Source organism: Anomalospiza imberbis, chromosome Z, assembly GCF_031753505.1.
Source record: "Anomalospiza imberbis isolate Cuckoo-Finch-1a 21T00152 chromosome Z, ASM3175350v1, whole genome shotgun sequence".
Classification (NCBI taxonomy): Eukaryota; Metazoa; Chordata; class Aves; order Passeriformes; family Viduidae; genus Anomalospiza; species Anomalospiza imberbis.
This window is the reverse complement of record NC_089721.1, coordinates 47,998,769-48,012,619: the sequence shown is the minus strand read 5'-3', so window position 1 is coordinate 48,012,619 and position 13,851 is coordinate 47,998,769. Positions and strand designations below refer to the sequence as shown.

The window sequence follows — 13,851 nt, the reverse complement described above, 5'->3', positions numbered from 1 at the left end:
TAGCACAAGGGATTTTTGTAGTAATGTAAAAAATATAAACTGTTGAACAAAGCCTGAGTGTGGGTAATGGTGAGCTACCCACAAAACGTTCAGTCCATTTTAATCTGTGGGTGGGATTATTCTTCCTGTTTTGCCTCACCTGGAGGACCATTCTGTGATACCTTACAGCAGAAGCTGTGAGAAAAAAAATAAGGCAGATGAAATCATAGCAGCTTTTCAGAACACTTCCGCTTGAGGAAGATGCAGTCTGTACAAGGCAGGACAGAATGCAAAAGATTTTTCTGAAGTGGTTGTCATGAAAAATAGAAGAATCACTATTTATGAACTGGAAACTGGAAAAATTGAAATTTAAGGACACAGTACAGAGTCACTTGGTGGTGAAGATGAGTGTGTGTAAAAGCTTGAAGGACTTTGTGGGTTAATGGAACAGAACTTTGAATATCTATTTTCATTCATTTATTCTATCAGGAAAGCTATTGTTGGTTCCTTGACATGCCAGTAGATGTATTGCAGTGAGAGTCCAAGATTATAAACCCTTGGTTCATATAAACCTAGGTTCCTCCAGTATCACTGTACCAAAGCTGTAATGAGAATTAAGAATAATATTCCAGATGAGGTGGTCAAATGTTGCAGGAGTTTCTGAGCTGTCTGTAGTTGGAAACACAGGGTACAGTAAAAAGAAATTCCTGAAATCATCAATTATTTTGTAGGGTGGCTTCTGTAGGTGGAAGAGTGTCAACATTGTGACTCCAGACTTTGAAAGCTAAAACCACAATTATTTCTAGATATGGAAACACTGAATTTCTACTTTGAAAACAAAGATGATAAGATTAATTTGAAAGCGAAAGTTACAAAAACCAGTGGTATACAGATATGGCTATTAATGATTTGACTGGGTTGAAATTACAGTCGTGGGTTTCATTCCATCCTTAGAACTGCAAGATATATTCTTGAACCATAGAAAATGTGTACAGTTCATACAGAGTGGTTTACACAAGAGTCAGAGAAATAATTTCTAGGCTGTTGTGCATTGGAAAGAGCATAAGTGATAAAACCGCTTAGTAATCAATGCAGCTTTGATTACAACTAAGTTGTATTTACATATGTTAATGCATTACCCGTAATGCTTTCTCTCAAATAAGAAGTGTATAGTACAGCTTTGTAATGCAGGAATTATTGGCATACCAAACTGTTTAATTATATGATCCTGTATTTTCACTCTGCTTTGTGGTTATGGGCTTAGTTTAAGGCAATAGGTTCTATATTATGCAGGTAAAAATACTGCATAAACCAATTAATAAGTAGAGGTTTGTTTCTTAAAGATGGATATGGATGAAAACAAGACTTGTTTTTGCTGTGAAGAACTACATCCCACTACCTGCACAGAAGCAGAGGCTGTACTGAAGCTATACCATGTGAAGACATGCAGTGCTGCTCACCACCTTCTCAAGGTACCCTGCACACACATCAATACTACTGGTTTTATAATGTCCATGCTCATGCAGCAGTGCACTGCTGCAGTGTTTACTGGGAAAAACTCTTTATTTTTCTGGTCTTCCACACTGGTCAGAAGCTTTTCATGGTTCTGTAACATGATGAGGATAGTGTCTGGGTTTTGACCCGTGCATTGCTGAGCCATTAAGCAGTTCTTGCCTGTTTTTGTGTTTAGTGCAACCAAAACTGCTGTTGAATCCAGACAAGATTAGAGGGGTAAATGAGATCTAAATTTTAGCTAATGATTTGATGCCTTTGCTGGTCTTTTGCACTTCTCAGTCTTTCATGGCTTACAAACTGCTAAAATAAACTCCCAACCAACACCATCTTCAAATATCAAAAAGCTTTAACATTTTTTTTAATGGTGATCATCTTGAGTCTGTATTTCCTGCAGAATAGTTATGAGGAAGGTTATAAATCTTGGATGAGTAGGTGGATAAATCACATCTGAGCTGTATTAAACCCTTCTGGATCTGTCTGTCAGGACAATAAATAGTGTTAAACAAGTTTTCGAAAATTACCCCAGTCTTGAAGATAGTGCTGAAGACTTCATCCCATACATTTCTTAGAAGTAATTGCCATGATCATCCCTATTTTCTCTATTTGTTTTAGTTTTGTATTATTATTTATTATTATTATTATTTTGACATTTACAAATGCCATTATTTAATTTTTTAATCTCAATAATCTTCATGTTCTTCAGAAAGTTCTCTTAGCTCTTAGTGCCCTGAATGCTCTCACCGCCACAGTTTGCTTCACAGCAGCTGCCCTGCATTACTTACTGACACTGGCATCAAGAAGATCCTGCACAGTAAGTGAGCACCAGGCATTACCTGCCAGAGAGAGTGGTACAAACAGTATTAGCCGATTACATTGTTCAGCAATATTTATGGCTTAGAAGGATCTTAATGGAAGTTTTGTTTGATTAGGATGAATGTGAGATTGAAGACGAAGATCACAATTTGGATCCTGATGACTTTGTCCCACCTGTCCCACCTCCCTCCTATTTTGCAACTTTTAATTCTTATACTCCACAAATTGGTCACAGGTAAAACTGTACACTCCCTTTCTTTTAGTGTCTTTTGAAGCACTGCCTAATCTTCTTTAAGACTGTTTTCTCTGGTGAAAAAGGTTTGTGATTTTAGGGGGATTAAAAAAAAAAACCTGTTTGTTTGGAGACAGCATAAATACAGTGTGGGTAAGGGGTAAAATTTTGTGGGTTTGAGTTTATATTGTCTAGGAACTATTTCTGGGTGAGAGAAATACTACTGCTTGACACAACTGAAAACTTAAACAATGCTGTCAAGAGAAGGTGAGGGCAGCAATGGGAAGCCAGACACAACCACTTGGCAAGCCAGAGACCCTGAATGGTGTTCCCCCCATGACCTGAGTCATTCTCCTTCTCCCTTTTGGGCTCTTAGGGCTGACTGAAGGGTGTGCTTTGATTGCACTGCCTGGAAAAGTAATCCCTTACCCTGCAGGTGGCTATTTCCTTTTAAAAGTAACTTGCAGGCTGCCTTTACTAGTTTATGACTCAGGTGGGGCTGCATTATTCTGTTCTGAACATAAAATATTTATACATAAAGTATTATGATGCTCAAGCAGACTGTATGACTCTTTTTCAAAATTCCTCCTTTTTGCATTGTGCAGGAACGTTTAGTTTATTTCACTGAATAGCATGCATGACTTTCAAGACTATGTGTTCCTGGCAGAGGTAATTATAGATTCTGGGATTGTCTAGAAAACGATAACATGGCATAACAGTAGGATTTAGAATGAACTGATCCTCTGAAACACGAGAGACTAGATTTGAATTCAAAATATTACTAAAATCCTCTATTTAAGTCTTGGTTCAAGTGGCTTATGAGAACAGAGTGGAATGTGTAATGATCTCTTTGTAAGAATAATTATTTATGCTTTTCAGAGTTCTCCTGCTTTAAAATGGACCACTTCTTTGTCTAGCATGTCATTCTGGATGGTTATCTTTCCCAGCAGCAGTATTTCTTTTTTTTTTTTTTTTTTGGCACAGGAGGGTCTGTCTGCTGAACAGTATTTAAGGCTTCTGTGGTCTAAAATTGAGTCACTACTTTGCCTGTGACTATGTTAAAACTGGTTGATAGTAATGCTAAAGTGATGATGACATCTTTCTGAAGTCAGGCTACTTGTTTTAGGGTGTTCTGGATAGTTATACAGCAATGCAGAAGTTAAAGTAACAGACAGGCTTTATTTCTGGTTTTGGAAGATGAGTAATAATGACTCAGCCCAGGGTGAATCCTGAAAGAGTGGCTGAGATGGGATGTGGCCATTTCTCATTCAGCCTTCTCACACTTCTTCCTCCCAGACTGTACCCTAAACTCCTTTTAGCACCTGTGCCCTGGCTTTCTGTGCTGAGCTCCCTGGTCCCGGCATCCCAAACCTTTGTGTTCAAGGAGGGTGTGACAGGACCCACATCCAGGGAGGTGAGCCCCATCTGCAAGCTCCAAGACAGATACATCCCCTGAAAAGGGAAACTCTACAGTCATCAAAATTTGTGCCAAAGATATGTTTGGAATGGGCAAGCCTTCTCTGCCACCCTTTAAATTGAAAACTCAGAGGTCCAGCTGTCAAAGACAATTGGTTTGCTCACTTGTTCATGGGAAATTTTTACATTTGTTGTATTTAATGGCAAAAAACAAACTAGCCCTTCAAGTGTCTGGTCAGTTCCTATATCTACTCTTGTTATTTCATACATTCAGATACATTCAAATTACATTATTTTTCAGGGTTGGAACAACATAAACAGTGAGAGCTGAGTTTCCAGATTAAAAACAAAATGTGAAGTTTGGCAGAAGTTGGCCTTTGATCCTTGTGGGTCCCTTCCAACTCAGGATATTCTGTGATTCTATGAAAGTGTCACAAGACATGTAAATTTAAGGAAAGAGGTGATGCATGTTGGACAGCAAGGCCTAGAAATCTATGTCAGTTCAGTTTACAGTATTGTTTGAGTACATCCTGGAAATTACTTTTATAATTAAGGGACTTCAAGGAATACTTTTCTAGTTGCATATTCTGTAATAAGTTTTACCATAATTGTTGTGTCCAACAATTATGGTAATATGGAATAACATTAATTTTCAAGGTATGACTGAGCTGGGTAGGCCAGATCAGGCATGGTTAAAAACAAAACTAAGATTCAAATTGTATATGACTTTATGGCTTACACTGAATATAAATTCAGCACGAACATATTAGGAAAATGTGAGGAAGTAATGTCGTTGGAGGATCTGTCTCCATCGTACTCCAGAATTATTCTGAAGCCTTTTGAAACAAATTAAGTAGATTGTAGTTAAAAACTGTTTTAGTGTATTTTGTTTCCCCCGTTTTTAAGACTAAAAAACATAATGGCCAGCTATCAAAATATCTGCTTTCCTTTCCTCAGATTTCTCTGTGCATTACCTCCATTGCCTTCACAGGAGCCTTTCATCAGAGGGCTTCCAGCTTCTCATTTTGGAAGTTTTATTCTTTTCCTGTCCGTGCAAGATGTCTTCCATAGACATTTCTATCATTCTGCCCTTTCCTCTGAGATTGCAAGAAAAAAAAATTCACAGTCATCTTTGTTCCCTCCAGCCCATGTCCAGAGAAACCCTAAATTCTGGGAGGAAGGACTTAGTTTGTAGAGAGTAGCATCCATTAGTTACAGTGAATGAAACCTGACCAAAGTTCAGAGATCAGAATACGGGTTTCTGTGTGTTTCTTGAGGTTCCTGCTCAGCACCAAATCAGTAACTAAAATTTAAAAAAAAAAAAGAAAAAAAAAGCAAAAAAAAAGCAAAAAAAAAAAAGCAGAGAAGAGCTGAGATGCTTTGGGTCACAGACTTCTCTGAGGATTGTGTGGGGAAGGTCTTCTTGCCAGCTCTGCTGTTGACCACCACACTTTGTTACAGTGTTCCTGGGGCAATGTAAATGTATGTTAATCAAAATTAAGGTTTCTCTAGGCACTGTTCTGTTTTCTTCCTTCTCAGAGCTACCTCCTAAGAGAAAGATGTTGCAGTAGAAGGTCTTTGGGATTTCTGCTGTGGTAAAGGTTTCAGAGAGCTCTTTGCAAACTGAGGAGTAAGGTTAGCCATGAGGTGCATTTGCCTCATACAGGCCTTTGGAATTGGTCAACCATATATTGTTGCATCATCACAAAAACAGACGTTAGTTTGAATTTGGCTTTTTCTGTGCAGCTGAACATAAAGCACCAGGTCAGAAGTATCTTGAATTTAGGTTTTAAGTAAGAACTCAATGGTTCACAAGACTCAGAGCTAGGCTGTCACATTTTGTGTGACAACCTGTACTTTAGTCTTTTGTAACAAAACTGAATCTCTGAAGTCAAGCTGGAATGGGTTCCTAGGCCCTGTAATGCCCAAAGATGTTTGAACTCTAGGCAACACACTGGAGAGGCACGTCCTGAGGAGCTAAACTGGGAATTACTCCTGCCGTCTTCTGAGACAATGTCTTGCAGATCTTGGCGAGTTCAGTATCTGTGACTTACATCCCAGAATCTGAGCTGGCACAGAAAGGTGATGGAGTTTGGTAGCAGGTGATGTTTTTCTGCAGCTGGAAAGCCATACTAACAGATTTGATCTGTGTTATTTATTGCAGCACACCTGTCTCTGATGTGATTTCACTGCACTATATTTATGCAACACCAATCAGAGGGGCTGAAGTGTACTGTCCTCTGGACCCACCTCCACCTTACGAAACTGTGTGCAGCTTAAAAAGCTCTAAGCAGGTATGAGCCACAGGAGTTTAATGTCTGATTTGGTTTTTTCCACTCTCAGGGAGAGGTTGCACTCAAGCATGGTTCATGTATGTCAGAAGGGTACATTTGATTACGAATGTAAATTTCACCAAAGATTTTAATTAATCACTTACCTCTGGAACTGAAAACTTTTCTCCAGTTGGAAAACTGCCCAGCCATGGGAGAAGGAGCAGAAAGCAATGGGGAGCACACATGTTGCTGGTTATTCTAAAAGACCTCCTTGCTTTACTTCACTTAGTCCTCCCATGAGGGACTAGGTCAAGGTTTTTGCATCATTGGTCATCCTTTTTCACTGGTGTTTTCAAAAGACAGGTGCTTTTTCCCAGAAAATACTGGATAGGATAAAATTCACTGACCTGGATGATGAATATGTATTCATCATATGTATTAGACATACACTGGCCTTGATTTTGCCATGGAATTAAACTCATATCACACAGTCTCTGTGTAGTTAAGAACAGGTATTCAATTTCTAAGGTGGATGTTGCAGTTCTTAGGAAATGCCAGAGAGAGATGTTGACGTAGGATTTTTCAACTTTTGCATTTTATTCCAGGGAGGTGCACTTCAAATAAATGGTGTGGAAGATGTTGATTCAGGGGAAGTAAGTGACAGACAGTCCTTTCAAGGTAAAAAGTAATTTTAAAGTTTGTTCTAGAATGTTCTCTCCAACACATACAACTTAATGCAGCAGCAGCAGCATAAATTCTTGGAAAGACAGCCACCATCCTGCAAACCAGAGATACAGAATCATGATTGTTTTGGGGGTGAGAACAAGGATTAATATTTAAAATGCTTAAAAGCATAACAAGTTGTTTTCATTCAAGATAGAAAAAGAAGGATATATTTCGTTTTTAGTAGCCTAAAAGTTAGTTTTTGACATTATATCCATATGTTGCAAGAAATGATGTCTAGCTGCAGTGCTTCCAATTGCTTAGTGTATGTCATGGGGCCTGTTAACATTTTGTTGCTGGTAAAAATAGGAAAAGGATGGAATAATGCAGTACTGTGTGGAGCTAAAGTGAGAATTACTGCATTATCCAGCCTGAACTGGAAGAATTACTAAGTAATTTCTGCATCCTGGTACAGGAGATAGCTAAACTACTGTGAGAGACCGCATCAAGCTCTGCACTGCACTGTTTTAGAAAGCCATGCCTACGGCCCCATGGTTTTTTTGGCCTAATGTTTGTTGCAGTGTAGGCTTGCGGCTAAACATTATTAACTTTCAGCTTTTCCAGTACAGCCCACGAAAATGTGTTCCAATTTTCATTTGGACTTGGCCATTATGGCAAGATTGTCTCATTTGCAATATCCGCACAATAAAGACTGTGACAGGGGGGAAGCCCCAAAACTTTTATTTGATTGTGGCCTGTCTTCTGCTAAACTACTTATTAAACTGTAAATAAACCTTGGGTTTGAACTGAGTCAGTTGGAATTGTTCCTGTTATATGGAGTCAGGGGAAAAAGGAGTTTGCGTAAAATCATACTTTAGCCAAATGTTAACTCTGTCAAAATCCCCTTAAACTCTGACAGTCTGCCTGAAACCTCTGAAAACAAGCACTTGTGTGCTTCTGGTGTCTTGCCAGCTGTGATAATCAGAATGAAACCTTTTGCTACAGCTCCTCTGGATTTCTTTCTCAAAGCTTTCTTACTGGTAAAACTCCTGTTGCTTTCTCTGAGCTTCCTGAGCTCAAACAAAAAGAGGTTATCAAATACGTTAAAAGTTGTGAGGACTGGAAACAGGAAAAAAATAGCATAGAAAATGCACCTGCAGTGAAGGACAGTCGGGAAAGTATTTTGTTTTGTTTTGAAAAAAGGCTCTGATAAGACATTGGTTGAGACATTTGTATTTAAAAATTTCCTTTGGAAGAATCAGACCTACCTGAGCACAAATGGCAAAGGGTACCCTCCTCTCTATCATCCTAACTAGTTTGTCCAGTATTTTTTAAAATAAAAATGTCTGTAAAGAGACATTTAATTATCAGCCTGCTTGTTAAATTCAGATAAAAAAAGAAAGTAATCCTCTTAAGAAAGAAAATTAACATTGCTGTTTCTTCTAGATGCCAAGGCTTCCTAGAATTTAAGAAAAAAGAAATACACTGAGCAGTATTTCTTCGTTTATTTTAATTTGGAGAGGTGTACTACATCTGGCTAGAATTGAGTTAATTTCCTTCATAGCAGCCTATGGTGCTGGTTTGGATTTGTGACCTGGGGAAAGTGTTTCAGCATTGTCACTGTTCAGGGACTGGTTGGGCATCAGTCAGCTAGTGGTGAGTGACTGTTTTTGCATCATTTGTTTTCCTTTGAGTTTCTTGAGTTTTTTCCCTCCCCACATCACTCTAGCTGTCCTTATCTCAGCCCATGAGTTCTGCCACTTTAGTCCTTAAATTCTTCTCCCCATATCACTGAGGAAGAGTGGGAGTGACTGTGAGGGACTGAGCTGCCTGCTGCAGTTAAACCGCTGCAGGAGAGAAATATAAAATGGCAGTTTATGTTGGAATAGTGGCAGAGGAAGTCTGTGGGTGGTCTCAGCGGATGCAGTGTAGCAGTCTATGAATAAAACTTGATCTTTCAGTTTATGCTGGCAGGCTGTCATGCCAGGGTATTTGTGTATGATCCTGTGATTCCCTTGGCATCATCAGGGCTGATGAACTGAGCAGAGTTTCCAATGGAAGTTAAATCTGTGGACTACTCAGCCAGCAGAGTGAGAGGAATCCTGACTGCTCTCTGCAGGATGAGCTCTAAAGCTTCTCTGTGCCAGCTAAAATTGTTTTACTGACTTCATAATCACTCCTTTTCAGCAAAATGGGACTTCCCCTGCTGACTGTAGCAGGCAGGCAATGCAACCTTTTGCTGGTGGCTGAAAGTGCTTTGTAGCTGCTCTGTATCATCACAAACTAAGTGTGTGCATTTCCAGTACACACCATCATAAGACAATTATCTCTCTGAAACTTTAACATTATTAAGGATTATCTTAAGATCACAAAATCTGTTGATTAATCTGTTTAGATTTTTTAAAAAATACCAAAAAAACAACATTTCCAAAGTAACAGCAGCACTGTACTTCCAGGGCTTACTGCTAACACAGCTCCACTGGTGTTCAAAAGTTCAGATTGGTGAGGGATTCTTTAATCCTGCGTGATTCTTAGTCTGCCATATTTTGTTGCTGGGCCTTACCTTTTGATTCGCTAGGCTGGTACCTGTTTCATATAAGTTGTGTTACTCTTTCTTCTCTTTAGAGATTCTAAGTTGCATTTGTGTAGACAATAAGGTGCTGTGCTCAACAAGTACATATCATCAAGGCTGAAATTTTCTTGATGCTCCTGCCACTGCCACATACCTGCTAAGAGTGACACCACAGATTTTTGCTGTGTTCTGAGTAAAAGACTGTTTACATTAATTTGGTTTTCTACTGGGTTTGCATGACCAAGTTTTGGTAGTGGCTCCTCTATGTCTGGCAGAGCTCCAAAGATGGACCTGCTGCTGGAGAAGGCTGGAGCAGTTAGAACACCTCTGTAACAGCATATTTAAGAAGGGTAAAAAGTTACTTTGCAGATGTATTGGTGGTCAGAGAAGAGCAAAGTGAGAATATGTGAGAGGAACAGCCCTGCAAACACCAGGGCCAGTGGAGAAGGAGGGGCAGGAGGTGCTCCAGGTGCTGGAGCAGAGATTTCCCTGCAGCCCATGGTGCAGCCCATGAAGAGGCAGCTGTGCCTCTGCAGTGCTGGAGGTCCATGGGGATAAAGAGATCCACCCATAGCCCATGGAGAACCCCTGCTGGAGCAGGTGGGTGTGTGTAAAAAGGCTGTGACCCCAAGGGAAGCCTGTGCTGAAGCAGGCTCCTGGCAGGGACCTGCAGGCCCGTGGAGAGAGGAGCCCATACTGGAGCAGGTTTCCTGGTAGGATTTATGACCTTCTGGGGGACCCACGCTGGAACAGGACTGATCCCACAGAAGAGTGACCCACACTGCAGAATTTTATGTAGAACTGTTGCCTGTGGAATGGACTCAAGCTGGAGAATTTCCTGGAGAACTGACTCCTGTGGGAGGGACCCTACACTTCAGCAGAGGAAGGACTCCTCTCCCTGAGCAGCAGCAGAAATGTGTCATGAATTGACTGTAACCCACATTTCCCTGTGCTGCTGCAGGACAGAAGATAAAGCCTGGGGAAGGCATGGGGGAAGGTGTTTTAAAGATCTGTTTTACTTCTCATTATCCTGCTCATTTTTGGATAAAATCAGCTGATATCCATGAGCTGAGTCTGTTTTGCCCATGATAGTAATTGATGAGTGATCTGTCCCTGTCCTTATTTCAAGTCATGAGCCTTTAATTATATTTTTTTGTCCCCTGTCAAGTTGCAGAGCGGAGTGGCTGTGGTGGGTACCTGGCATCCAGCCAGGGGCAGCCCACTACAAATTTTTTTAACTCCTGAATGGTCAAAAAAATTGGTTATTGTAACATGCCAGGTGCCACTAGATGGAGGTACAGAACCAAGCTTAGTGAGAAATGAACACAGCTTCATCCTGTCCTGTTCATTAAATGGCAGCACACAGTTTCACTCTTAAGAAAAGGAGGAGTGGGAAGGATATAGCATATCACAAGAATCCAAGAAAATATTTAAGTAAAGATTTTAATTCCTTTTTAGGGTCTGGTCACTGATTTACAAGGTATCTAATTGCAAAAGTTGACCGACCTCTCTGACTCTATGCTGTCATATCTTGGTATCTTGGTACAACTGCCTATATGCAGGAGGATTTGGGGCTCTCTGAGATTTAGTTTTTAGCCAATAAAGGTGTAGTTCCCTTCTCTCTGATCAGGTAGTTTAAGGTGATTTTTGTACTAGGGTTTGCTAGACTCTAGTCTTTTTTTACTCCAGTTGCATAAGGCAGAACAGGTTTTTTCTAACATTTAAACAAGGTTTAGACCAATGTTACTGTTTAAGTGTGGGTCTGTGCACACATACATGCCGCACTAGACCTTTGTGTCCAGTCATTACAGATTTGCAGATTTCCCCATTACAGATGGGGAAAAAAATTCAGTTTCTAATAATGGCTTCCACAGATTAGCTTTATTTTGACCACTTCTACTTTTATGTTTCTTATTACTCAGCTGAAGAAATTCAGGACCCTTCCAGCAGAGCGAGTCTTTCCCCTTCAAACGCAAGCTGTGTGCCTGAAGGAGTGAACAGGAAAGCCTTCAATCCCTTGCGGAAACGTTCTAAAAGTGACCCTGTGCTCCTGCACTGCCAGCTGCCTCAAGGTTACTCTGTATTCTCTGTCCGTGATTCTGTAATGGTTCTTTAAAAGAACACTTTACAGAAGTTTGTTACATTGAACCTGGTACCTGCAGAAATCAGCTACCGTTTTCCAATGGAGCACCTACGTAACAGTACTTTGTGCTTTGCCAAACCTTCTCCACCTAACTCCTTAGTCTTGCTGCTCTTTAGGTTTTTATATCTAGAAACAGGGTTTGTATCAGGGTCTGGGTATGAGGGAGGGGTAGTGGAAAATGAGGAGAGCACACAGGATTCTTCAGTGCACTGACATCTAAAGTCTTACAAGTGCAGTTGTCAGTGTGAGCAATTTAAAGCAAAATTGGCTTGGGGATTTGGTATTAGCCTATAAATTTGCTCTCCTTTTCTCAATCCTCGTATTGTCAAAAAAACCCTCAAAAACTCAACACAACCCATGGTGGAGAGTTACTGAAACTGCTTTGGTGTCAGTGATATAATTCTGTTGCTGTGGGAAAACTGTTAATGTGACTACACAGTCCGCGATACTGCTGACAATCTTGAAAAATGCATCAGTCAGAGGTCTTGCAGTTTTTAGTAGAGAATATTGGAATCCCCACAGTAGCTGTCAGCACTCAAATGTAAGTGCCAATGGAGCATGCTAGTAACAGCCATTTATTCTGGATATTGGGCACATGCCTATCAGGATTACACTTGCTGTTTTTGTGGAATGTTTTCATGGCTCTGCTGTATCATGTGCTTTGTCTTGTCCTCCTATCAACTTCCACCAGAGCAGCCCAGAGAATCTGCTGCTGAAGCGCTGGTTACATGACACAGAGTCTTTTCATAGTTGTGAAAGCAGAGTGCTTCTGCTGTACAGAGACCCCATATCAGGAGCATTTGGAAGCTTTAGGCTCGGTGTTACCTGAGGTTAGGTCTGTTCAGCAGTTAGATATGAGTTAGTCACAAGTGCTATGGAATAAGAACTCACTGCAACAGAGGAATTTGCTTCAAGTTAGTGCTCCTCTTGCTGCAAAGTTTTGCATCTCCTCCTGACATTTTTTGGTTTGAAGCCAGCATTAAAGTGCTTCTTGAACAATCTGTAGGTGTGGTTTGGGGGTTTTTTATTCCTTTTAATGGGGTCAAAATGTGGTAACTTGTTTACACCAAAGGCAGTGAATTTTTATTTTGACTGAAGGCAGTGAAATTGATTCTGTATTACCCTTTGTTTAGTCCTTAAGGTAATTTAGAATGTTTTGGTGTGGGTTAAGTTGGTTTTCTTTTTTTCCATTGAATTTCTACTTTGTAGTATTACTAGCTTCCAACTTTACAGGTAGTTGTTTACAGGTACAACTTGTCCTCTTGACTGCTAATAATTAAAAGTTATAAAGTGTTTAGGAAACATCATTAAAGCCTTCTACCTTTATGTTTACATTCACACTCAACACGCATTTCAGGTCTCTTCAGATCAGAAACGAGAAAGGAACCAAATGTACACAAATGTACACAAAATGACAAAGAGCTTTCCAAAGGGGAAGAGTCCTTCCAGACACTTCGACATGTAATATGCACTCAGTCATAGCTATGTATGACTATTTTACAGGCATTTTGTGTAAATCCGATAGTGAGCCTTCCATGCCACCCTGACCATGCCAGACTGTTACGTTCTACAAGGTTAAACCATGCACTGCATCCTCATTGAATCAGGAGGGGAATCTCTGGGAATACCACGAACAATGTGGATTGTTTGCTTTGTTTCATCTTTGTCTTCAGGGACAGTGCTCAATGGTGAAACTGCAACACTCAATGATGTAAATCCACTGAACGCTGTGACCTTGCGGAAGAGTTCAAGAGCAAAAGCTTCAAAGGGAAGACCGCAATCTCTGATAGACTATAAGTCTTACATGGACACTAAACAGCGTGTGGCGTGGATCCTTGAGCAGTCCTGCAGCATGAGCCCAGACATACATGACTTGGTGGAAAATATCAAGTCTGTTTTAAAATCAGATGAGAAACATATGGCAGAAGCTGTCGCCAGTGTCACTTTCCTTGAGCAGGTAGTTTAATTACTTGTAATGATCAGATGATCTGGAAACCCACTGCCCCTGGTTTGGAAGTATTGGTTTCTCTTTGCCAGTCTGTTGTGTCAGAGTTTTTGGATGAAATTGGCTTCCTTCAGCACTTTAGTTTCATGTAGGGAGTGTGTGAGAGGCTGTGACGTTTCTTACTTTATCAGCTAGAAGCCAGAGTATGTGTGTATTTAAAAACTGAGTCAGTCTTCTGTTGAGGAATCGTGAACTGTAAATAACATAACAGCATTTTATACTGAGTGTGGCAGGAGAGAG

At 40.3% G+C, this 13,851-nt stretch overlaps 1 protein-coding gene across 1 annotated transcript in view; it reads left to right on the top strand.

Annotated features, from left to right (window-relative positions):
- Positions 1–13,851, top strand: part of ENTREP1 (endosomal transmembrane epsin interactor 1) — a 28,324-nt gene that overhangs the window by 12,922 nt on the left and 1,551 nt on the right. Inside the window, exons 4-10 of the mRNA XM_068177331.1 lie at positions 1,323–1,451; positions 2,198–2,305; positions 2,424–2,542; positions 6,120–6,249; positions 6,834–6,906; positions 11,386–11,535; positions 13,280–13,563. Coding sequence (XP_068033432.1) covers positions 1,323–1,451; positions 2,198–2,305; positions 2,424–2,542; positions 6,120–6,249; positions 6,834–6,906; positions 11,386–11,535; positions 13,280–13,563 — 993 coding nt within the window. The remainder of the gene's footprint in view (positions 1–1,322; positions 1,452–2,197; positions 2,306–2,423; positions 2,543–6,119; positions 6,250–6,833; positions 6,907–11,385; positions 11,536–13,279; positions 13,564–13,851) is intronic.